The sequence below is a fragment of the Erpetoichthys calabaricus genome, chromosome 3 (genome assembly GCF_900747795.2).
Source record: "Erpetoichthys calabaricus chromosome 3, fErpCal1.3, whole genome shotgun sequence".
Lineage (NCBI taxonomy): Eukaryota > Metazoa > Chordata > Cladistia > Polypteriformes > Polypteridae > Erpetoichthys > Erpetoichthys calabaricus.
In genome coordinates this window covers 95,040,820-95,066,469 of record NC_041396.2, presented here as the reverse complement: position 1 = coordinate 95,066,469, position 25,650 = coordinate 95,040,820, and the positions used below count along the sequence as shown (strand labels likewise).

Sequence of the window (25,650 nt, the reverse complement as noted above, 5' to 3'; positions counted from 1 at the left end):
CAGAAGAAGAACACCACATTCCAAGAAAAACACCTGCTACCTACTGTCAAATTTGGTGGACGTTCCATCATGCTGTGTGGCTAGTTCAGGGACTGGGGCCCTGGTTAAAATCAAGGGTCGGATGAATTCAACCCAATATCAACAAATTCTTCAGGATAATGTTCAAGCATCAGTCACAAAGTTGAAGTTACGCAGGGGTTGTTAATTCTAAAAAGAAAATGACCCAAAACACAGTTTGAAATCTACAAAGGCATTCATGCAGAGGGAGAAGTACAATGTTCTGGAATGGCCGTCACAGTCCTCTGACTTGAATATCATCGAAAATCTATGGGGGTGATTTGAAGCAGGCTGTCCATGCTCAGCAGCCATCAAATTTAACTGAACTGGAGAGATTTTATATGCAAGAATGGTCAAAAATACCTCCATCCAGAATCCAGACACTCATCAATGGCTATAGGAGGCATCTAGAGGCTTTTATATTTGCAAAAAGAGGCTCAACTAAGTATTGGTGTAATATCTCTATTGGGGTGCCCAAATTTATGCACCTGTCTAATTTTGTTATGATGCATATTACATATTTTCTCTTAATCCAATAAACTTAATGTCACTGGTGACTTGTTTCCATAAGGCATGTCATATATTAAAAGGAAGTTGCTACTTTGAAAGCTCAGCCAATGATAAACAAAAATCCAAAGAATTGCGAGGAGTTCCCAAACTGTTTCATATGACTGTAACACAGTGAGGTTTACCTTACCTTAAACGTTTAGACCATATTGAGTGCATTTATCGCTACGTGCATTTTTTTCTGTGAATATTTGCCACTTTTCCTGCTTGCTTTTGTTGGTGTGCCAGGAGAAAATACTGACTCCACAAAGACATTGAAAAGGCCAGGGTTCTGGACCCAGGACTCCACAGCAGCGCCTGCTATTGTCCATCCTGACTAAAGCTTCAATTACATTAAATATCATTCTAACCAACAGGAAACCGTGCAAAGCATCACACAGAAGAAACCCTAGATGAAAACTATAGTCAGGTCAAACTCTCACCGTTACACTTTTGTTTAGTGGATCCAAAATCTAATTTATAATTGTCCACAATTATTTGGACCTGGGGTTACAGTACTGTATGTACAGATTACAAATAAGTGGCCACATTGTTAAAGCGAGTTCATGCTAGTTTAATTATAGAATGTAACTGTTATCACAGTGTTGGGGTCACAGAATTGTGTTGGGAAGTCTTTAAACAGATGTGTGTCAAGGAAGGGAAGATGAAAATGGTAACCTTAAAATTGCTGGAATGCATGGCTTGCTAAAGGAAGAAGAAAGTATGGTGAAATAAGGCACTATGCCGACAAATTAAATTTATGATGATTTCCTTTTATCTTGGATTAGAGTGTTTTAGTTAGACAAAGACCTCTTACTAGTAAACTGACTAAAACCGATCATAAAAATGCCACAAGTCATCTTATTTTCTGCTGATTCAAAACACCTTTTACTCATTCTGTTTTTCAAACTGCTTTGTTATGTTGAACTATTAACTTCCCTTTTGCAGAAGTAAGCAGCTGATTGACCTGATTCAGGGCTCCTGCATCTCCTTTCATTTGCTCGACCGTTACAAGGATGAATGTTAACAACTAAACTCTTTTTCTTGGTTAAAGTATACTGTGTCATTACTCTGTATAGAAACAACACATCTTATGTGTGCTTGTTTTTATCTTCTCAGGAGAAAAGGGAGACAAGGGAGACAGAGGAGAAAAAAGCAAAAATGGTAAGAGTTTCATGTAACGTTTGTCCATTTCATGTGAATTAATTAGCCATTCTTAAAATGGAGCAATAAATATACAAGGGACGTTCAAAAAGTTTCCACACTTTTTTTTAACTCTATTTATTAAGAATTTCAAAAACAAATTACCTCACTTTTCTACATGCTCACCTTCGTTTGCGATGCAATGTTCCCAGCATCGTACCAACTTTTTATTGCCAAATTACTACTCCTCCCACCTTCACCATTTCTTAAAAAAATTTAAAAGTGCAAAAATTTTTTGAACGTCCCTCATATTATGTAAGCATGCATTTTAATACGTCATTCTCCCTTCAGTGAAGGGAAGATGAAGCCAATCCTGGTGGCTAGACAGGGTGTCGGATCATCACTTGACCCACTCTCACATACACCCATACTCACTCAGACCTGCCTATATAGAAATACAAGTTAATCTAACATGAACATTTTCAAAGGTGTGGGAGGAAAACATGCTTACACACAGGATAATGTATAAACTCCATACATAAAACATGGAATTTGAATGCAGAGCTCTAAATCTCATTCAGCCATTGTACTGTTCCATAAATTGCTTATGGAAAAACAATTAAAAAATAATGATCGTTAAAAGAACACTGGACCTGCATATATATGTCAGTGAGCTTTCTGTTTCCTATTTTTATTTTCTTTATTCGAACATACTGTAGATTGTGTTCAATGTGCCTCATATGCTAAACTTTGAAAATTCTGTATATCTCCTTCTGTATTTCAAAGCCTTGTAGATTTTAAGAAAAGTATTGCACGATGGTAGTGGGGCAAGGTTTATTAATAGTCATTATCAAACGTGCAATCTATCCCTGGGTAATTGAGGGCTGGAGCCTATCCCAGCTTGCAAAGGATTTAAGGAAGAAACAAACCCTGGACTGGGTGCCAATCCATCACAAGGGGAACACACACACACCAAATACATCACTATGGCCAATTTTTGTAACCTGCGAGGCCGGGGTGCCTCGATAATGGAAGGAAAATGGGACGGGGGGTAGCTTGTCCAGGAAATTATCTTCCCCGGACTGATAGAGGGCTGCCCCCCTGGCTTGCAGTGGATCCACGGGTTTGGAGCATGGAAGCTGGGGCCCATGGTCACCACCAGGGGGCTCCTGGACATTTGCTGAACCCTTTTTGGCAACACTTCCACCACACCCAGAAGTGCTACCGGAAGGAGGTCGCTGGACACCTAGAGTGCTTCTGGTTGTCTTATAAAAGGAGGAACCAGCCACCACTACTCAGGGAGCCAGAATCTGGAGGAAGAAGGACGAAGAGAAGTACAATACAGTTTATTTTTGTATAGCCCAAAATCACACAGGAAGTGCCACAATGGGCTTTAACAGGCCCTGCCTCTTGACATCCCCTCAGCCTTGACTCTCTAAGAAGACAAGGAAAAACTCCCAAAAAAACCCTAGTAGGGAAAAATGGTAGAAACCTTGGGAAAGGCAGTTCAAAGAGAGACCCCTTTCCAGGTAGGTTGGGCGTGCAGTGGGTGTCAGAAGAAGGGGGGTCAATACAATACAATACAATGCACAGAACAGAACAAATCCTCAATAAAAAATAAAAATAAAAATTTTTTAGAAGTACGGAGCAGAATTTAACAGTAGATGATATCACATAATAAGATTTGGATAATTTTAGACTCCTGGAGACCTCATCCATCAAGCTGCCTCCCCCATTTGGCCATTCCATGGCTGAAACAGTGTTGGGCCAGCCAATCCAATGAAAGGACCCCTCTTTCTCACGATTCCTGCGATCCTCCATCAGGGATGACTTTACCTTAGGCAGGCAAAACAACTTGGCAGGTGGGCCGTGGCACCAAGTGCCACATTTGAGTACCGAGAAGATAAACAGAATAGGTGAGGGTTAATATCCAGTTCTAACTATCATGTTACTTATGTTTTAGTGCTAATGACTAACAACAGAGATGCAGTCTGTACAGTTAATCAGCTCTAGTCAGGATATGCTAAACTGAAGTAGTGAGTCTTCAGCGGGGATTTAAAAGCTGAGACCAAAAGGGGAACCCCTTATAGTAGCAGGCAGACCATTCCACAGTTTAGGGGCCCTGTAACTAAAAGCTTGACCTCCCATTGTTATTTTATTAATCCTTGGAACCATAAGCAGACCTGCATCTTGAGATCTTAATGTGCGCTCTGGTTTGTAAGTCATGATAAGTTCAGACAAGTAAGCCGGACCTCAGCCATTTAATGCTTTATATGTTAAAAGAAGGATTTTGAAATCTGCCCTAAACTTAACCGGGAGTCAGTGTAAGGATTTAAGAACTGGAGTTATGTGTTCATATTTTCTTGTTCTTGTAATAATTCTTGCAGCCGCATTTTGTATTAACTGGAGGCTGTATAAAGAACAGTTTGAACATCCAGTGAACACCGCATTGCAGTAGTCAATCCTACTAGAGATAAATGCATGAATTAATTTCTCAGAATCCTGTTTATTTAGAAAGCACCTTAATTTCTTAACATTTTTAAGATGGAAGAAACATGTTTTGGACGACTTTGTAATATGCACTTTAAATGACATGCTAGGGTCAAAGATAACTCCTAGATTGCGGGCTGATTCAGTAAAATCAATTGGGATTCCAACTGAGTTAAATGATGACAAAATATTGTTATGATCAGCGTCATTCCCTCCAACAATTAACATCTCTGTTTTATCTGTATTTAAAGACAAGTAGTTCTCATTCATCCACTCCTTTAATTCGCTAACACAACTAATTAAAGACAACATTTGAGAAACTTCATCTGATTTAAATGAAAGGTATAACTGGGTGTCATCTGCATACAAGTGAAAATTAACATTATGTTTCCTAATGATAGATCCCAGTGGAAGCATGTAAAGTGAAAACAGTAAAGGTCCCAGTACTGAGCCCTGCGGGACACCATATCTCACTTCTGTGTATAATGATGGAGTACTGTCTGCACATTTCTGTACATATTGGAATCGATTTGATAAATAAGAACTAAACCAAGCGAGCACGGTGCCTGTAAGCCCAACGTCATGTTCTAGCCTGTGTAGTAAAATAGAATGGTTGATGGTGTCAAATGCTGCACTTAAGTCCAACAGCATAATTACAGTGGAGTTTCCTTCATCTGAGGATATCAGAATGTCGTTTACAACACGCATTAGTGCCGTTTCTGTACTATGACCAGTGCGAAAACCAGACTGGAATTTCTCAAATAAATTATAATGCGTAAGCTGTGACTGAAGCTGATTGGTGACTACTTTTTCTAGTATTTTAGAGAGAAACGGTAGATTTGAAATAGGCCTGTAATTATTTAGTATGTGTGGGTCTAGGTCTGACTTTTTAAGTAATGGTTTAATGACTGACACTTTTAGTGTATCAGGTACTGTGCCATGCAATAATGAACTACTGATAATGTTTAGAATAGGCGCTGCAAGAACATTCATTGCACTTTTTACTAGTTTTGTTGGCACTGGATCTAGGGAACAAGTAGTGGGCTTCATTTTAGAAATTAAAGTTAAGACTTCCTGCTCAGTTACAGGATTAAAATTACTAAAGTGCTGAATGCAATGTGAGACAGGGTCTGCTAAGCTAGTATTTGGTTTGTAGTGTGATGCAGAGATCTGGGATCTTATATTTTTAATTTTCTCATTGAAGAAGTTCATAAAGTCTGTACTGCTAATATCTGTTGGTATTTTGCACTGTTGATCTGAATTTCCATTTGTTAATTTAGCCACTGTTCTAAACAGTACCCGAGGATTTGTTGTTGTCCATCTGCGCTCCAGTTTTCGACACTCTAATTTAAGAGCTCGAGTGTTTTCATTAAACCAGGGAGAGTTTCTATGTGCTTTGATCACTTTTGTTTTAAGGGGAGCCACTGTGTCCAGAGCATCTCTCAAGGTCACATTATAATGTGATGTTAGCTGATCTAAGTTGTTTTCCACAGTTACACTCGACTTACTCAAAGTATCTGTAAATTTTGAAGCAGAATTACAATCTAGATGTCGCACTGTCTTTGTTTTAATCTGGGAGTGTGTTGACAAAGGCAAGACTAAATCAAATGTAATTAAGTAGTGATCGGAAATAACTTCATTTAATGGAGTGATATTTAAATTTTGAATTTCAACTTTGTAAGTTATAATTAAATCTAATGTGTGGTTATGATTATGAGTTGGACCTTTGACAATCTGACAAAATCCTACTGAATTTAACAAATAAGTAAAACATTTGCTAAAAGTGTCAGTTTCCACATCAATGTGTACATTAAAATCCCCCATCAGTACTACGTGATCATAATTTATAGCCAAATCAGATAGAAGGTCGCTAAATTCAGTCATGAACAATGAATACGGCCCTGGTGGTCTGTAGACTAGCACTATAATTGTGTTGGAATCTGTTTTAATATTTAAAATGAATGCCTCAAAGGATGTAAAGTTGCCTAAATTTTTAGAAGTGATTTGCATTTTGTTACAGTGAATTATTCCAAGGCCTCCTCCTCGACCAAAATCTCTAGACTTATGAAGGAACGAGTAGCCATCTGGTGACGCCTCAGCTAGGGGGAAGGATATCACTCAGCTAGAAGTGGAGGTGGAAGGATAGAGAGAGAGAAACGAAGAGAAGAAAAGGACTGTGAACAGTGTACTTTGGTGCTTTGTACTGTGCTGTGTTCCCAGCTGTGAATAAAAGTGTGTTGTGTGCTGCACTTGCGTCTCTGCCTGTCTGTGTCAGGTTAGGGTGGCTGTATGTGCCCTGGTGGTCCATAGTGTCTTTGGACGGTGAAAGGAAACCGGAGCACCTGCAGACAAAAGGAGAATATGCAAGGAGGACCTGGGATGCACACCCTGGTCTCCATACTGCCAGTCCAGTTGCTACGCCTCCATGCTGTCCTGTTTTATTAATAGTCATATAAAATAAATGAACAAAAAGTGATTTTGTGCTTTTGTGCTTTCTTCAATTTTTAAGAAGTTATAGTGTTAGATTTAGACTTTCGTAAAGGTTTTTTTCAGTTGTCAAGCAGCATTTCTAAGGAAATGTGTTAGACTTTTGGCACACTCTGATAGCTCTTAGCAAGACAATAGAGGAAACATTAAGTTCAAAGCCAGACATCATCCTTTGCTCTGATTGCATTTGATTGTCCAGCTGTTATCATTTATCATTAATGTACTATATAGAAAAACAACAAAAATAATGATGGTAAAGTGAAACAAGATATGTATATGCTCTTGGGTAAATAGCACATTAAATATACTTTAAATATTTCTGGAGTAAGTACAAAGCATTGTACTGTATTGCATGGAACTTTTATGTTGTCACATTACAATAAAAAAGGTGTTAGTAACTCATAACTATATTCAGTAATTTTCTGAGCCTACATATTTGAGGACCTTTCTAAGTTTATAAAGGTTGCAAAGCAGGAACAAACCCTGGATGGTGTGACAACCCATCATGGGGCATATGCAGTCCTACACACTGCACGCGTTTACCGTTACAAATTAACCTAATACTTACATGTTTGAGATGTCGGAAAAAAACTGGTGTCCTGTATAAAGAGGAACCTCAAACCAACGAGAAGAGGACAAACTCCATACAAAAGGGATTTCAGCTCTGGTCTATGGAGTTGTAAGGCAGCTTAGAACTGGAATTGTTAAATAAACACTTAGCACAGAATATCAGGATTAGAAAAATATCATGTAGGTGTATAAATGTTTCTTTTTGTATATGTACAAGGGTTGTGCCAAAAATAACAAGTGCATTCATTAACAATGTAAAAAGATATCAAGAAAGAAGAAATTGCTACTGTATGCATTGAACAAAGGCAGTGATACTGAATTACTGATCCTGATAGCTGCACTTTTGATGCCACTGTAGACGTTTACAAATCCTTTTTCTGTTTGATTGTTTCTTTCTAATGAGCTCATCAGTTTTTCTTTTTTGTTGCACTCAGAAGAGGCAGATGGACAGTGACTGCTGCAGAGCGGATTTCCAGTGTCCATGTTCATTTCTTTGAGGTGTTTTACCCATCCTCTGCCATTGCTAGCATCCACATGTGCACTGTGAAGTCATGAATGAATAGGTTAGTTGTAGGGCAATGAATGACTGCATTTTTATAATGACATCTCTGTATCTGCCATTTCCTAACATTGAAGTATTAACAGGTATCTTATTCAAATCTGAGATAATTTGTGATAGAACTATTTACAATATATTGCACTTCAATATTCTCTGGGATTTATTGGGCATTGAAATGTTGTCATTACATTTAATGCAATTCTTGAATAATTACTTATATATCAAATGCAAATGAAACCACAAATGTGGTACATTTTTACAGTACTGTTAAATTAATAGATATAGATTTATTCATTTTAGTTTCAACATTAAAATTTAAAAGACATCTTCTTGATCACTTTCATATCAGTAGAAGTGAATTTGATGGCATACAGTAACTCTTTATTCTAATGGTATATAATCCTGCTTGAATACTAATATGCTCACTATTAAAATTTAGAGTGCCTTACGGCTAAGTTTTAGAAAAAGACCAGGAAATGAAGTAGGATTTAGAGCAGCAAGATGAAAAATGGTCTATAAAAACACATGGGTCAAGAAAACTGGAAGTACCATTCATAAATTCAAGTTTCAAAACCAGAAACATTTAACAAAATGTAGCCAAAGATTCATTGGTCAAGGAAGTCCTAACACAATCTCAGATCCTTAACCCCCATTACCACTAATCAGATGTTGAAAAATTGTTTGAAAGCTTGGACGCCCATATTACCAGAATACCATTGTTTTATAACAGTTGTGTGATGAAATCATGGGTTGCTGTGATGGCAATAAAATTTCTGGGAAAAGACGAAATCAGTATCAGCCATGAAAAATTGTGGCACCCATGATGAAAATCCCTTTCACTTTAGGTGTCATTGAAATTTCTTTTTATATCTAAGTACAGTTTATGTAAAAATAATAGGCAATGGAAATTCTAGAATTGCAGTATCTGAGCTGATTGTAAAATAAAATAAAATAGATAGATAGATAGATAGATAGATAGATAGATAGATAGATAGATAGATAGATAGATAGATAGATAGATAGATAGATAGATAGAACTTTATTGTATAACAAAGTGTATTGATAAAACAGATCATTTACCCCAACACAGCTTATTATTTCTTATTTATTTAAAGTTTCAGTGTCATCAGGACTCTAATGGCCCCAGTGTGATGCTTTGACTATACTATACTATACTATACTATACTATACTATACTATACTATACTACAATACAACAGTATAGTCATACATTAAGAAAATAAACAAAATATTTTGTAATTCATGGGATTTCAAAATATGCAGATATTGTTTGGTCAATTTACATATACAACATCTGAACGACAACAACAAAAATCATCAATTAATGTACTGCTTTAAAATAATTTTACTGAAATAAACTTTCTAAAAAGTAGTAATTAACAGCTTGAAATATTTTACATATATTGTTGTAATTCATGAGCAAATATTTACAGTGCAATGAACCAGTGTTCATGGTTTGAAAAGTTCATTTATTTTCAGTGCCGAAGACATGAAGTATATAAAAAATCAATGTATGCACATTGACTTTAAGTTTGTTTATTTTTAATTATAAAAGTCTTTAGCTAATCTCGTAATAAAGGCTTTTTTTTTTTTTTTGATTTCCTGTCGAAACCCTGATGAATCCTCTAGGAATGTTTTCTAATCCCAGTTGAATTTTTCTGTTGAAATTACTGACTAGAAAAAAAAGGAAACATCTACTAAAATAACAAATCACATGTGTACTTTGAAATATGCCTAGAGGATTTTGTTTCATTTGTTCCTAGCAGGAGCAGTTTGGTGGTACAGTGGGTAGCTCTGCTGCCTCGCAGCTCCAAAGACACACATTCAGTTCCAGGCTTGGTCACTTTTTGGGTCTGGGTTCTCCACACTTCCTCAGTCTACTTGAATTTTACTTGAGTTTTCCATTTTCTTCACTGTCACAGATACATGGATGTTAGAATAAAATACAAAACTGGCCTAATATGTGTGGGTATTTGTGTGTCCTGTGATGGACTGCTGTCCTATTCAGGACTGATTCCTGTCTGGAACCTGATGTTGCTTAAATAGGCTGTAACATTGAGTATCCTTATATTGGAAAAAATTAGTTAAGAAACTGAAACTCTTCCTTCCCACCACCTTAAACTGGATTAAGAAAGAAATGGGTAGCATGGTGTTGGAGTGCATATGATCGCTGCCTCATAGCTCCAGAGTTTTGGTCTCGGTCTGCGTGAATTATCCATATTTTTCCTATTATACATGGGGATTTCCTCTGGTTACTCTTGTTTTCCCATCTGCAGTCCTAACTCATGTGCATTAGATTAGATCAGTACTCTAAACTTGGCTGGTAAGAGTAAGTATGTGATAAACTGACCCTGCCCACATCTGGTTCCTGACTTGGGTATAATGCTAATGAGATTGGCTTCAGAAGGTGATAACTCCAAACTGAATTATATGAGTTTATTTGTGAATGGATGGAAGTTTAATGAAACTGAGAGATGAATGGGTAAATTGTATATAATACCATACTGGCAACATGGTGGTTCAGTGCCTGCGCTTGGGAAAGCAGATCATAACCTGGTTCTGCTTCAGCCTCACTACAAACCAAGAGTGAGGGAGCTACCTGCAACCACACGCTCATTCAGGAAGTGGTCCCCTGAGGCAGAGCAGGCTCTGAGAGACTGCTTTGGAACTACAGACTGGGATATCCTGCAGGGATCATACAGTGAGAACATTGAGGAGGATGTTGACTGCACTACTGACTACATCAACTTGTGTATGGACATTGTAGTTCCAGTAAGAACAGTACGCTGCTATGCTAACAACAAGCCATGGATTACAAGTGACATCAAGGGCCTTTTGAACCAGTATGTATGACGCAGTATGTGCGTCTCAGGAACTGCAGGTCTGACATTTTGGTCAGCAGCACAGGAGCGCCGTGGGGGACTGTGCTTTCTCTGGTCCTGTTCAGCCTATATACATCGGACTTCCAACACAACTCGGAGTCCTGCCACGTGCAAAAGTTTGCTGACGACACTGCTATCGTGGGCTGCATCAGGAGTGGGCAGGAGGAGGAGTGTAGGAACCTAATCAAGGACTTTGTTAAATGGTGCGACTCAAACCACCTACACCTGAACACCAGCAAAACCAAGGAGCTGGTGGTGAATTTAAGGAGGACCAGGCCCCTCATGGACCCCGTGATTATCAGAGGTGACTGTGTGCAGAGAGTGCAGACCTATAAATACCCGGGAGTGCAGCTGGATGATAAATTGGACTGGACTGTCAATACTGATTCTCTGTGCAAGAGAGGACAGAGCTGACTACACTTCCTTAGAAGGCTGGCATCTTTCAACATCTGCAATAAGACTGCTGTCACTGTCCTGCTCCACTGACAGACTGAGGAGATCGTTCCTCCCCCACACTATGCGACTCTTCAGTTCCACCCGGGGGGGGGGGGGGGGGGATGGGGGGGTAAACGTTAACATTATACAAAGTTATTGTCTGTTATACCTGCATTTTTAACACTGTTTAATTGCAAAGTTGTTGTGACCACAACTACTGGCACCATTTTACAAATCTGTTAGTAGATTGAGTTATCGGTGAAGATGGTAAATGTTTTGACCTTTTCTATAACAAAGTATGTACCCCAAGCCAAGTTTAAATTTTTTCATTTTTTTGGAGAAGAATGTTATATCTGGAGGTTTTGTTTTCCTCTCTTTCATTGTCAAGTTACCATATCTCAACAATAGTATCAGTGGCCTATATTGTCATGACCTGTTAATCTGCTAATTGATAATCTGTTCTACTGTACGGTATATATGGGGGTGAATCAAAAGGGTATTATACAACTGTTTCTTTTTCTATGCAATCTCCATGGTGTTTGATGCAAGTCCTCCAGTGCTTGCAAAGAGCATAGATTCCACTAGATAGTCTTTTGGTTGCATGCACAACAGTTTATATTTAATTTACCTCCTGCTGCATTTCATCTTCCTTAAAAGTCTTTCTGCCCATCACCGCTTTAATTGGTCCACTGAGAACGAGGTCTGGCAGGTTTGGTAAATATGAAAGACTCTTGAAGTGCAGGACCTTGATGGGTGCAACCATTGCACTGGCAGTATGGATCAGAGCACTGTCATGTTGCATCAAGACACCTCTAATCTGAAGTCGTCATCAATTCACTGATGTACTGTACTTCGGCAGGTTTCAACCCTTCACTGCTCAAAAAGCAGACTGCAGAACACTGCTCCTCATTGGTGCAAGTGGGGCTACCATTTTTATACTGCTACTATATGTTATGTAGCTCGTCTGTGCTGTGCTTCCACTTGCTGAACACTCCTAATGTCAATGCTAGCAATGTTGCCAGCCTACATGGCAATGATACTGTGTTTAGAATTTCTATTGTAATTTTAAAGTTTTCATTTGACTCTCCCTTGTATAACCTGATCTGGTTTATGTGTGTCCATCAAATAACATTAAACATTTGTACTTTAGATTTAGCTGTAAACTTGTTATAGCAATCTGAGCTTGTACTCACTCCAGACTGCCATATAAAAATTAACTGAAATGAATATGAGAACCAGGAGGAGCAATGTGGATTTGTGGAATGGTGTACCAGCTCTTTACCATTATGAGGATTTTTGAAGAGGCCCAATGAGAGTATGCCCAATCTGTCTACATGTGTTTTGTGGAGTTAGAGAAGACATATGACCGCAATCCTCAAGGGATTCTGTGGGGAGAGCTGGAAGAGCATGGGATTCCGGCCCCAAATAAGGGCTATTCGGTCCAGGTGTAATCACAGTGAGAGTTGTGTCCGCATACTTGGAAAAGCATCAGCATCGTTTCCAGTGGGTGCAGGACTCCATCAGGGCTGTGCTTTGTCTCCTATAGTGTTTGTGATGTTCATGGACTGGCTATCAAAGGTGCTGCCAGGGAGGATGGTGTCCAGTTTGGTGGCCTTAAAATTGCGCAACTGCTTTTTGCAGATGATGTGGACCTGTTGGCTTCTTCAGGCTGTGAACTCCAGCATGCATTGAACAGTTTGCAACCGAGTCTGAAGTAGCAAGGATGAGGATCAGCATCTCCAAATCTGAGGCCATGGTCCTCAGTAGGAAAAAGTTTTACTGTCCTCTCTAAGTGGGAGGTGAATTACTGCCTCAAGTGGAGAAGTTTAAATACCTTAGGGTCTTGTTCATGAATGAGGGGAACTGGGATGGTGAGATTGAGAAATGGATTGGGTTGGCAAGCATAGTTTTGCAGCTGCCGTATTGATCCATAGTTGTGAAGAAGAAAATGAGTCAGATGGACCAGCTCTCAACTTACCAGTAGATCTGAAAGGTTACAAGTGGCCAAAATGAAGTTTCATCGCAGGGTGACTGGACTTTCCCTTAGAGATATAATGAGAACAGCAGACATTCGGGAGAGGCTCAGAGTGGAGCTACTAACCCTCAGCATCGAAAGGATATGGCCTGGATGCCTTCCTATGAAGGTTTTACGGGCACGACCAGTTGGGAGGAGACACCGGAGAAGTTCTAGAGTACACTGGGAGGATTATGTCTCCCAAATGGCTTGGGAACACCTTGGATCCCATTGTATGAGTTGGCAAGTGTGGCTGGGGAAAGGGACGTATGGGCATCACTTCTAAGACTGTTGCCTCATGACCTAGCTTCAGATAAGTGGTAGAAAATGAATGAATGAATGATATTGTTTAAATCTGGGCTTATGTCCCATTACAGATCTATATTACTAAACGACAGCTGTATATATGCACGGACGCAGGACGCATCGAAGCGCACGCGCACTGCGACTCAGCGCCCCAGAGTCAAACCCAGCGGCTTCCCAGACTCAGTAGGTAGAGCCCAAACAACACAACACAACCTGTAAACTAAACTTCAGGTCACAATACAACCGCGGCCCGAACCACGGATGCCAGACGCAACCCGTGCCAAAAGCGCACACGCACTCGCACAGCGCCCAACAGTCAAACCCAGCGGCTTCCCAAAGTCAGTAAGTGGCGCCCAAACAGCACAACACAACCTGTAAACTAAACTTGACGTAAAGCGTGTACGCCAAAAAGTTGCCATGGTGACATATTTAAACATTGACATAGAATAACTAGACGCCTCATGACTAGCAGAATCGTACGTCAACGTCGCCGCCATATTGTGAGTGACACTGCTGTGGAGTGAAGTAATGAATAATGTGCTGCTTGGGATTGTACAAACCGCTGTACGCTCCAAACCAGATCCCGGGGGATTACATTTCATAGGTAAGGCCGAACAATTGTTTTGGTTATATTTGGCCGTTAGAAAATCCGTTTTATAATCTTTACTTTAGCTAAGCCAGGCTAAGCTAGCAAAGCTATGCATTTATGTGCTCAAGTGAGCCTCCAAACAACGTTTTGGCTAAACGTATTTAGTCACTATGTAGATTGTTGTTAGCTGTTAACATGTCTCAAACTTGATGGTGTTTTATCTCAAGGAGCACATTGAGGAAACACAGTTTGAAATTGACAACCATCATTTTATGCTCATGTCTTTAGTTGTGTCTGTCTTCCACAAACTAAGGCTGCACCATATTGCCAGACTGAATACTCTCAAAGTACAAGATCTGAGTGAGCGAGAGGAGTGTAAGTCTGGAGGAGATCAGTGAGGTTGTGGAGAGCTTTAAATGTTAAGAGCGGTATTTAGTATTGTATTCTGTAGTTAACTGGGAGCCAGTGAAGTTGAGAGAGAATAGGTGTAATATGTTCAGTGGATTTACAACAGCAGGATATTATCCTGGCAGCAGAATGTTGAAGAAGTTCTAAGCGATTGATAAGTTTTTGTGGGATGCCAGATAGAATACCATTACATTAATCTATACATGTCGTGACTCGGGCATTAAACAATACTTCAGTACTGTGTTGCGTAAGAACAGGACAAAGTCTGGCAATGTTTCGAAGATAGAAGAAGGCAGTCCCCAAAATGTTACTTATATGGGAGGAATGGTTAATAATAATAATAATTATTATAAATATTATTATTTAATAATTGCCATTATTAGTGTATAAATTGATATAAATAATTGCATTTAAACGATTCACCAAAATCTGTTGTATGTAAACGATACTGTTTTAAATGTTATTGTTTTTTCATCAGAAAACCCGGTGTCCACGTCTACCTGTATTAGTTTAAATGGCACTTTTGCCACTCGCAATAAGGCTGACGTATCGTGTCTACTGGGAAACACAGTGAATGCGGCGTCTATCTATATATGTGTATGTATTTAAACTTGAAGTAGTGGTGACTACTGACAGTGCCAGCAGTCAGCTACTCCACAGTTCCTGCGGTCAGGGGTTCAATTATGATTCCTAACAGCAAACAACTTCTAGCTAACAACACACCCATAGAAAAACAAAAACGAGACTGCATGGATAAAAACAATGAACGAAGGCACCTACAATGTGCTTCTGAAACACCAGAACCAAACGAGTCATGACTCCAAAAAGAAACAGTTTTACTACAAATATATTTATTTCATTAAATGAAAACCTTCCCAGGACGCTCCCACCCTTCATGATCTTACATCCCTTCAAAGATTGGAGGGAACAGAAAGTAATTGCCATTCTTGCATTTGCGATTCTTTAGAGAATCGGGGGTTTACTGGTTCCCTATATCTTACCCAGGCAGCATCAGGAACAAAGCCTGACCTCTCACCTTCAAGGCACGCTCATGCACTATCCCACACTCATTCATGCTGGGGCAGATTAAAGCCACCAGTTTACCTAACAAGCTTGTCTTTATTTGTTGGGGAGATACTAAACTACGCCGAGAAACAACAACTCTGACAATGGGATGAAGAGCACATTCCACATAGAGAGAAACTGGGACAGGATTTGAAGTGATTCTCTTGAAGGTGTGAGACAGCTAACTGATGCACTATTCTACCCTTCCAGTCGTTTTGCAAACTGAAATAGCAAATGTATTCTATAAAAGAAATATCATACAGCTGAAACCTGTTTTCATCTTTACACTGCAAGAAAAATGTGGTGGCAACAAATGTCAAGATTCAGGCTTGACGATTTACAGAGGTTTAAACGAGTCATCTCTAATCACTTCCATAAGTGTCAGACAAAGAAGACAAATGAACGAGACATACAGCCAGCAGCAGCAACAGCATGTACTGGAGAAAAAGAAGTCAGCTGGTAACCTGCTGATTGTTTGACCTTGTCATCTTAACCAATATCTACTTTTAGACTGATTTTACCACAGAGACAGCTTTATTTCAGCAAAGGCTTCAATCGTATAATTTATTTTTACAGCTTATGATTCATTCTGTGATTACTGCTTTGGGGTTATAAACATTCAGCAATTTGCAGCCACAGTAGGTCAGATGGCTGTGTTTTCAATACGTCTGCTGCAAGGTGTATGATGTGCTTGTTTGATTCTGCTCTCTATTTAAAATCTTTTAAATTAAATCCTTCTATCATAATTTTAAATTTTGGCAATAGAGTAAAATGATTGTCAGTTTCTATTTTTTGACATTTTCCTCATTTTGAGCTTTGTTTGTAGATTACTGAGATAATCATCTAGACAAAAAGTCCATAAGAAAGCATTGCAGATCAAATTTTTCTTTTCTTACAACCACAAGCAAAATGTGACAAGATGCTGGCTCCTGACAACTACGTTCAGAGCTTATGAACTTTAAAAGCTATCATTAGGCAATATTATTTTTTAGAAATGATACATACAGTATTTGTTTTCTTTTCAACTGTATACAGGTTTCAGGTATTTTATGGCAGCTCACAAACATAATTTTTATAACAGTTCTCAGCATTGATTTCTGTGTAATGCTTTTCTTGCCATTTTACACCAGTACTAGATACTGAAATTCTGTCTTTGTTTATTTTGATTCATTTTTCTTATCATATAATATTTTTTAAAAGTTTATATGTTTTTACACTGCAGTGGACTGACACCTTGCCTGGAGTTGTTTCCTGCTTTGTGCCCAGTGCTGCTGGGATAGGCTCTGGACCCTCATGACCCTGAGTTGGATTGAATGGGGTTGAGAATTGTGTGTACGTAACGTAGTGGCCAAAAGTTTTGGCAGTGACACAAATGTTGTGTTTTGCAAAATTTGCAGCTTCAGTTTTTGTGGTGGCAATTCACATTGTTTTTATATTATTGTGCAGAGTGATCAGATACATATTAATTCATTGCAAAGAGCTTTATTAGCATAAGAAGTTAACTTTACCACAAAAACCCGTTTTTCACTTTTTTTGGCGCTGGCACAAAATGATCAGCTAAAAGTATCCAGCAAGTGCCAGGACTGTCTCCTCCTGAGGAGTCAGCTACAGAGTGTTACCACCAGTGCAGAGCTTGCTCAATATTGGTAGAAGGAGGGTGTGAGTGCATCTGCACACACAGTGAGGCAAAGACTTTTGGACAACAGCATTGTGTCAAGAAGTCCAGCAAAGAAGACACTTCTTTCCAAGAAAAACATCAAGGACAGACTGAAATTCTGCAGGAAGTACAAGGATTGGACGGCAGAAGACTGGTGCAAAGTTATTTTTTCGGACAAATCCTCCTTTCAACTGTTTGGGACATCTGAAAAATCAATTTTCTGTGGAAAGAAAAGGTGAACACTACAATGAGTCCTGTGTCGTGCCAACAGTGAAGCATTCTGAGACAATCCATGTGTGGGGTTGCTTCTCATCCAAGAGAGTGGGCCCACTCACAATTCTACTCAAGAACACTGCCGTAAACAAAGAATGGTATCAAGACGTCCTCCAAGAGCAACTTCTCCCAATACTCCAGGTGCAATTTGGTGATGATCTGTGTTTCTTTATGAGTACCATCTCTCAAGGCAAAAGTAATAATGAAGTGGCTTGGAGATCATAACATTGAAATTCTGTACAGTAATCCCTCCTCCATCGCGGGGGTTGCGTTCCAGAGCCACCCGCGAAATAAGAAAATCCGCGAAGTAGAAACCATATGTTTATATGGTTATTTTTATATTGTCATGCTTGGGTCACAGATTTGCGCAGAAACACAGGAGGTTGTAGAGAGACAGGAACGGTATTCAAACACTGCAAATAAACATTTGTCTCTTTTTCAAAAGTTTAAACTGTGCTCCATGACAAGACAGAGATGACAGTTCTGTCTCACAATTAAAAGAATGCAAACATATCTTCCTCTTCAAAGGAAACAGAGAGTAAAGCAAACAAATCAATAGGGCTGTTTGGTTTTTAAGTATGCGAAGCACCACCGGTACAAAGCTGTTGAAGGCGGCAGCTCACACCCCCTCCGTCAGGAGCAGAGAGAGAGAGAGAGAGAGAGCCAGAGAAACAAAGTCAAAAATCAATTCGTGCCCTTTGAGCTTTTAAGTATGCGAAGAACCGTGCAGCATACTTAAAAGCTGCACACAGAAGGTAGCAACGTGAAGATAATCTTTCAGCATTTTTAGACGAGCGTCCTTATCGTCTAGGTGTGCGAACAGCCCCCCTGCTCACACCCCCTACGTCAGGATCAGAGAGAGTCAGCGCAAGAGAGAGAGAAAGAAAAGTAAGTTGGGTAGCTTCTCAGCCATCTGCCAATAGCGTCCCTTGTATGAAATCAACTGGGCAAACCAACTGAGGAAGCATGTACCAGAAATTAAAAGACCCATTGTCCTCAGAAATCCGCGAACCAGCAAAAAATCCGCGATATATATTTAAATATGCTTACATATAAAATCCGCGATAGAGTGAAGCCGCGAAAGGCGAAGCGCGATATAGCGAGGGATTATAAAGTGCAATATAAATAAAATTTATTATTATTATTATTATTACTGTACTCATTGCCAGGAAACTCCACAGATCTTAATCTCATTGAGAACCTGTTGTCAGTTCTCAAAAAGCGGGTGGACAAGCAAAAGCCCACAAATTGTAATCATCTCCAGGCACTAACAAGGCAAGAATGGATCACCACCAGTCAGGATTTGGCCCAGAAGCTGATACCAGGACAAATTCCAGAAGTTATGCAGAAGAAGGGTCAACAATGTAAATGTTGACTCTTTACATAAATTTGATGTACAATATTTGCCAATAAAAGCCTTTGAAACTTATGAAGTGTTTATAATTGTTCTTCAGTATGCCATAGAAAAGTGTACAAAAAATAATCAGAAATTGCTGAAACAGCAAAGTTTGCAAGACTTTTGGCCACTACTGTATATGTGTCTACATTTATATATACTCTGTACACACAAAGGTAAGGGGGTAAACAGGTAGGTATCAGATCAGCCAAAAATATAACAAAAGTACTCCAGGAAAGAGAGAGACAGAATCACACTAGTTGAAAAAGTCCTGCACATGTGTCATGAGAGGGTTGCAGGGACCGCTACAGAGCAGTAATCATCTGTTATGTGCTAGGTTTCCCAAAAAAACATAAATGGGTATAAGCACATAAACAATAAAAGTGTATGATGTACCCCCAAGGACACTAGAGGGCAGGATGAGGTGGTGAAAGAGTTTAAATCCGGGTAAGACAGGCAGAGGATCCAAGACGTCTTGGCCAACAGTGGCACAGCATGTTCATTAGCTGGGCAAGTTGAGTTCAACCTCCTCATTCAAGAGCAAGCTTAGTGAGCTTTCATCATTTAATTCTTCCATGTGAAGCCTGAAAGCCATGAGGACTGATTGAGATCATTTATGTTAGGTAGAATGCTTAGAGGGGGCTGAGCGGTCTCGTGGCCTGGAACCCCTGCAGATTTTGTTTTTCTCTAGCCCTCAAGAGTTTTTTTGTTTTTGTTTTTTTCTGTCCTCCTGGCCATTGGATCTTACTTTATTCTTATTTTACTTTTATCTTATTTTTATATTTTACTTTATTCATCTTGTAAAGCACTTTGAGCAAAATCATTTGTATGAAAATCCATCCATCCATCCATTATCCAACCCGCTATATCCTAACTACAGGGTCACGGGGGTCTGCTGGAGCCAATCCCAGACAAAACAGGGTGCAAGGCAGGAAACAAACCCCGGGCAGGGCGCCAGCCCACCGCAGTTGTATGAAAATGTGCTATATAAATAAATGTTGTTGTTTGTAAAAACTTCTTCTTCTGCTCATCCAGTAGGCAGTACAGCATACAGTAGTTCTTTATTAATGGGCGAGCTGCACAGCATTCCAAAAAGTTGATCTTTTTAAGGAAAGCAAAAGTATGAGGAATACAGGTATACCAGGGACTGGTAGAGTTAGGGATAGCCTAGTGTCTCTGCAAACAAAGCAATCTAATTGCTGACCCCAGAAATAATTTCAAGTCTTGGACAGAAATGACACTTGGACATTGTTGGTGGTCAAAATGCATTTGATTCACAAAGTAATAATTAGGGGTGTGCTTCTGGAACTCAAGACTGGTTTAGGAAATCCCAGAGATGCAATACTTTTTTTGTTTCTTTATTTACTGTCTACATTTCGCACTACTTTTTGTGTACATTTAACCTCCTTGGCATTATTCTGGTTGTGAGAGATACCCTCTTACCTGTGTAGGAAAATTAACAATGCTTCATTTGGCTTCTAAGTATCTTCAAGGCTTGTAGGCCTGACAAACCTTTATAGTTTGATATTAGAAAGCTAAAATCATGTCAAAAATTAAGTCATGTTAACCTTCCTCTTGTGTTAGGGTCTGCACCGACCCGTTTTAAATTTTAAATGCATACAAGAATCACATAAATTTGTTTATTGCATCAAGGCTTTTTGACTTTGTCAGGAACCTCTATTTCAACAAAATAAAGCAAAAAAAAATATTTTTACTAAATTATAAAATGCTCTGGTTGAAATTATGACCTTTGTGTTGTTAGGGTCGGTTTCGACCCAGTTATGATAATACGATGATAAAGCAATAATTAGAGCCAAAACTGAAATCCTAAGTGCACTGTCAGCTGACACACTGACAACCAGCTCCTCTCCTAATCATATGAGCTTTCTCATTTTGCGTGGCTTTCCAGTAGACCTGCACAAAGACGGGCCTGTCCAGACATGTGAGGTGAATTCACTCATTTGAGTTTCCATTTGACTTGCAGAGTGCACATTTACAATTTGCAGCATGCAAAAATGAGAAGAAGATTTACAGTGAGCCAAGTTCTAGATCATATTTTTGGTGAAAATGAAGGAGAGGACACAGAGCAGCATAGCGATTCAGATGAGCAGGTTTCTGAGGAGGAAGACAATGTGGAGTATCATCCAGAAGACACAGACACATCTGATTAGTCGGATAAGGAGGTCACTGGTGCTGAAGCTGCTCCTGCTGAAAGATTCAAGTCCAAAAATGGTAAGATCTTTTGGAGTTCAGTACCTCATGATGTACATGGCAGGGCAGCTGCTGCAAATGTCATCAAAATGACCCCTGGAATCACAAAGTTTGCTCTGACCAGAGTCAGTGACATCAAAACATGTTTTGAGCTATTTATGCCATTGTCACTAAAAAGAATCATCATTACTATGACGAACCTTGAAGGAAAAAAAGTCCATGGCAACATGTGGAAAGACATTGATGAGGAATACCTGGATGCTTTCATTGGTGTTCTTCTTCTTGCTGGAGTGTACAGATCCTGCAATGATTACAATTTTTTTACCAGCTATGACCTCGGACAAAAACTTCTCAAGAGGAAACTTACCATGGTGGGAACAGTGGAGAAAAATAAACCTGAGTTGCCTGCTGAAATTTTGCAGGCGAAGGGCAGGGCTCCACTTTCCTCAAAGTTTGCTTTTACAGACACCACCACTGTTGTCTCATATTGTCCAAAAAGAAACCGGAATGTGATACTCATGTCTACTCTTCACAAAGACGCAGCTGTATCATGAGGAAGTGACAAAAAGCCGACAATTATCCACGACTATAACAAAAACAAAGGAGGAGTGGACAACCTGGACAAGCTGACAGCCACATACACATGCCAGCGAATGACCAGAAGATGGCCAATGGTTGTGTTTTACAACATCCTTGATGTGTCTGCATATAATGCATTTGTGTTGTGGAGCCACATCCACCAAGGGTGGAACTCAACCAAAAAAACAAGCGGAGACTGTTTCTTGAGGATTTGGGAAATTCCCTTTTCAAGCCACACATTAGGCGAAGGGAACGGGTGCCCCGAGACCCAGACGCTGCAGCCTTTGTCAGACAGCTGCAGAGCTCACCCAGCACTCCATCCTCACCATCAGCAACACAGAGAGAATCTGCATCAGCATCCTCCTCAGCCAGCCCTGCCTCAACACCAACCGAAACAGCCCCAACACCAGTCAGGCCGCCTGATTCGAAAAGAAAGAGGTGTCAGGTCTGCCCAAGCAGTAAGGACAGAAAGACAAATGTATTGTGTTTCAACTGCAAGAAATATCTCTGCAAAGAACACTCAAAAAGTGTCACTTTTTGCCACACATGCCTCTAAACACACACATACACAAGCTTGTTCTTGCACACAGAGGTTTTTACTCTGATTTAGCTTTGTATTAGTTTTGGAACTTGTAATTGATTTCTATTGTTTTGATTTTCTTGATTGGTTTTTGTTTATTTGACCAGGCAAATATATATTTTGTGTCATGACCTGTTCTGCTTTTCATTTTTTTCAGTTTATATTAAAGTTCTATTGCTGAAAAAAATATATTTTTTTGCCTTTTCTTGATGTAAATATCTATGGGTCGAAATTGACCCGTAACACCATAGCTGTCACTTTAGTTATTAATATTAAAATGAAAAAATAAATAAAACAAATTTATTTAAGAGATGTGTTCTATACCCCTCAGTATTAGTCAGGTAACACATGAACCTTTTATTTATTAATATGATTCTCTTGAGGTTCATTTTACCATTTTTTTAAATTGAAATCAAGGGGTATACTGACAAAAAAAGGCCCAGAGGCCCACACCAAAAGTATTAAAACCAACATTTTCATGGATAAGGAAGCCTAACAAGGTAACCAAGAGATGAGAAACAAATTGGATGATAGCTTATTGTTTTTAGTGTATTTTATAGCTGATTTAATACACGGGTCAAAACCGACCCGTTAACATAAGAGATGATAACAGAAAGCTAACACAAGAGGAGGGTTAAGAAAAGCAGTGCTTTATGGGATTGTGTAGTCCTTAATAAATGCTTGTTTCAACAGTTGCAAAATCACTTAGGTTAGCATTAGATTAGAATGTTTCAGAAACAAGTTCTGCATTCCCACAGGACGAGGAATGAAGTAATGCCTTGTGATCACCCAAATTAATTGGAGGAAGTTAGCATTTTTTATTATATATTTTTAGTGCATTATATTGTAAAAAGCTTGATGTTCAATCAGCCAATCAGAATTGTCATCATGACTGTTGTGGGATCTGATGCTCTTCTCCGATAAAGTTGTTCATTAATCTACCTGACTTTGACCTTGTCTATTTGCCTCTATATGTAAATAAACATATATGACTGCAATAGGTACAGTATTTCCAAAACAATGCATTTTTGATTAATTATTGATTTTAAACTATATAATCAGATAAGTACAGTTATTTATTGTTGTATTGTTTAGAAATAATTACTAAAATTGGGCAATAAACAGAAAAAAATCAAATTCAGTTTAAAGGAAAACATGGGAAAAGTAATTCCAAAATGAACAAGAGTTCTGTGTCCTCATTGTCAAAACCATAACACTAGTAATTTGGAGAAATATTTAACGGTGGTGAAAAATCATAATGTGGTTGTGTGGTTTAAGCCATAAGCTCCTCCATGAAAATTAGTGTTTGTGTTTACTCCCTTGGTAGACCTTGTTGTATGTTTCTAGTAGAATATCGTAAAAGACAAGCTGACGAAAGATTTAAACTGATTTACATCTTAATCTTTGTATGGAGTTCAAAAGAACTCCAACTTTTAATTTGTCTGTCTTGATCTGATATTCTGTAGGATTAAATTGAGCTCAACATGACACATCATCTCTACACAATCTGTTTAGTTGGTCCAGGGCATCCACACACAAGAAACATAAAACATTAGATAATTAAGTTTTATATCTATCTGTCCATTTCTTCTGAACTTTCTTATTTCATTTAGGGTCATTGATGTGAAATGAAGTATAATGAAATGAAATATCTTCTTCTTTTTTTGGCTGCTTCCGTTAGGGGTTGCCACAGCGGATCATCTTCTTCCATATCTTTCTGTCCTCTGCATTTTGTTCTGTTACACCCATCACCTGCATGTCCTCTCTCACCACATCCAGAAACCTTCTCTTAGGCCTTCCTCTTTTTCTCTTGCCTGGCAGCTCTATCCTTAGCAACAACAACAACAACATTTATTTATATAGCACATTTTCATACAAAAAGTAGCTCAAAGTGCTTTACATAATGAAGAAAAGAAGAATAAAAGACAAATAAGAAATTAAAATAAGACAACCTTAGTTAACATAAGAAGGAGTAAGGTCCGATGGCCAGGGTGGACAGAAAAAACAAAAAAAAACTCCAGAAGGCTGGAGAAAAAAATAAAATCTGTAGGGGTTCCAGGCCACGAGACCGCCCAGTCCCCTTTGGGCATTCTACCTAACATAAATGAAATAGTCCTCTTTGTAGTTAGGGTTCTCACGGAGTCACTTGATGCTGATGGTTATACAGACTTCTGGCTTTTAATCCATCCATCATTGTTGGAACATCATGGTGCTTTGGGTAGATGGTGGTGGCACAAGCCACCACCAATAGGACACCGGAAAAGGAAACAGAAGAGAGAGTAGGGGTTAGTACAGATTTTGAATGAATAGTTATTATAATGAATTGGATATACAGAGTGTCAGGATTAAATTACAGTGAAGTTATGAGAAGGCCATGTTAAAGTAATGTGTTTTCAGTAGTTTTTTAAAGTGCTCCACTGTATTAGCCTGGCGAATTCCTACTGGCAGGCTATTCCAGATTTTAGGTGCATAACAGCAGAAGGCCGCCTCACCACTTCTTTTAAGTTTTGCTCTTGGAATTCTAAGGAGACACTCAGTTGAGGATCTGAGGTTGCGATTTGGAATATAAGGTGTCAGACATTCCGATATATAAGACGGGGCGAGATTATTTAAAGCTTTAAAAACCATAAGCAGAATTTTAAAGTCAATTCTGAATGACACAGGTAACCAGTGTAGTGACATCAAAACTGGAGAAATGTGTTCGGATTTTCTTTTCCTGGTAAGGATTCTAGCAGCTGCATTCTGCACTAACTGCAAACGATTGATGTCTTTTTTGGGTAGTCCTGAGAGGAGTGCATTACAGTAATCTAGTCGACTAAAGACAAACGCATGAACTAATTTCTCTGCATCTTTCGATGATATAAGAGGTCTAACTTAGCATCCTTAATAATAATATTCTAATATACTCAGCATCTCTCCTCAGCACATGTCCAAACCAACGCAATCTCGCCTCTCTGACCTTGTCTCCCAACCGTCCAACTTGAGCTGACCCTCTAATGTACTCATTTCTAATCCTGTCTATCCTCGTCACACCCAAAACAAATCTTAGCATCTTTAACTCTGTTACCTCCAGCTCTGTCTCCTGCTTTCTGGTCAGTGCCAACCCATATAACATAGCTGGTCTCACTACCGTCCTGCAGACCTTCCCTTTCACTCTTACCCGACGGGTCAGGGCTCGCAAAATTTCAAAATCCCTGGTAGCCCTTCAGGCAGGCACTCTTCAGTTTTTGGTAGCCCAAAATAAATTTAAGTAGCCCAAATAAAAAAGAGATTATTTTTAATGTATAATATTATAAAGTAAACAAAACATCAATCAAAAAATTGTTAAAACACAAATTACAACAACTGTATAAAAATTACAATCATCAACTCAAATATTTGGT

The 25,650-nt window shown here is 39.0% G+C and overlaps 1 protein-coding gene across 1 annotated transcript in view; it reads left to right on the top strand.

The window, feature by feature from the left end:
* scara5 (scavenger receptor class A, member 5 (putative)) overlaps positions 1-25,650 on the top strand; it is a 454,157-nt gene that overhangs the window by 286,061 nt on the left and 142,446 nt on the right. The window contains exon 7 of the mRNA XM_051924614.1: positions 1,723-1,767. Within this exon, the coding sequence (XP_051780574.1) occupies positions 1,723-1,767 (45 nt within the window). The remainder of the gene's footprint in view (positions 1-1,722; positions 1,768-25,650) is intronic.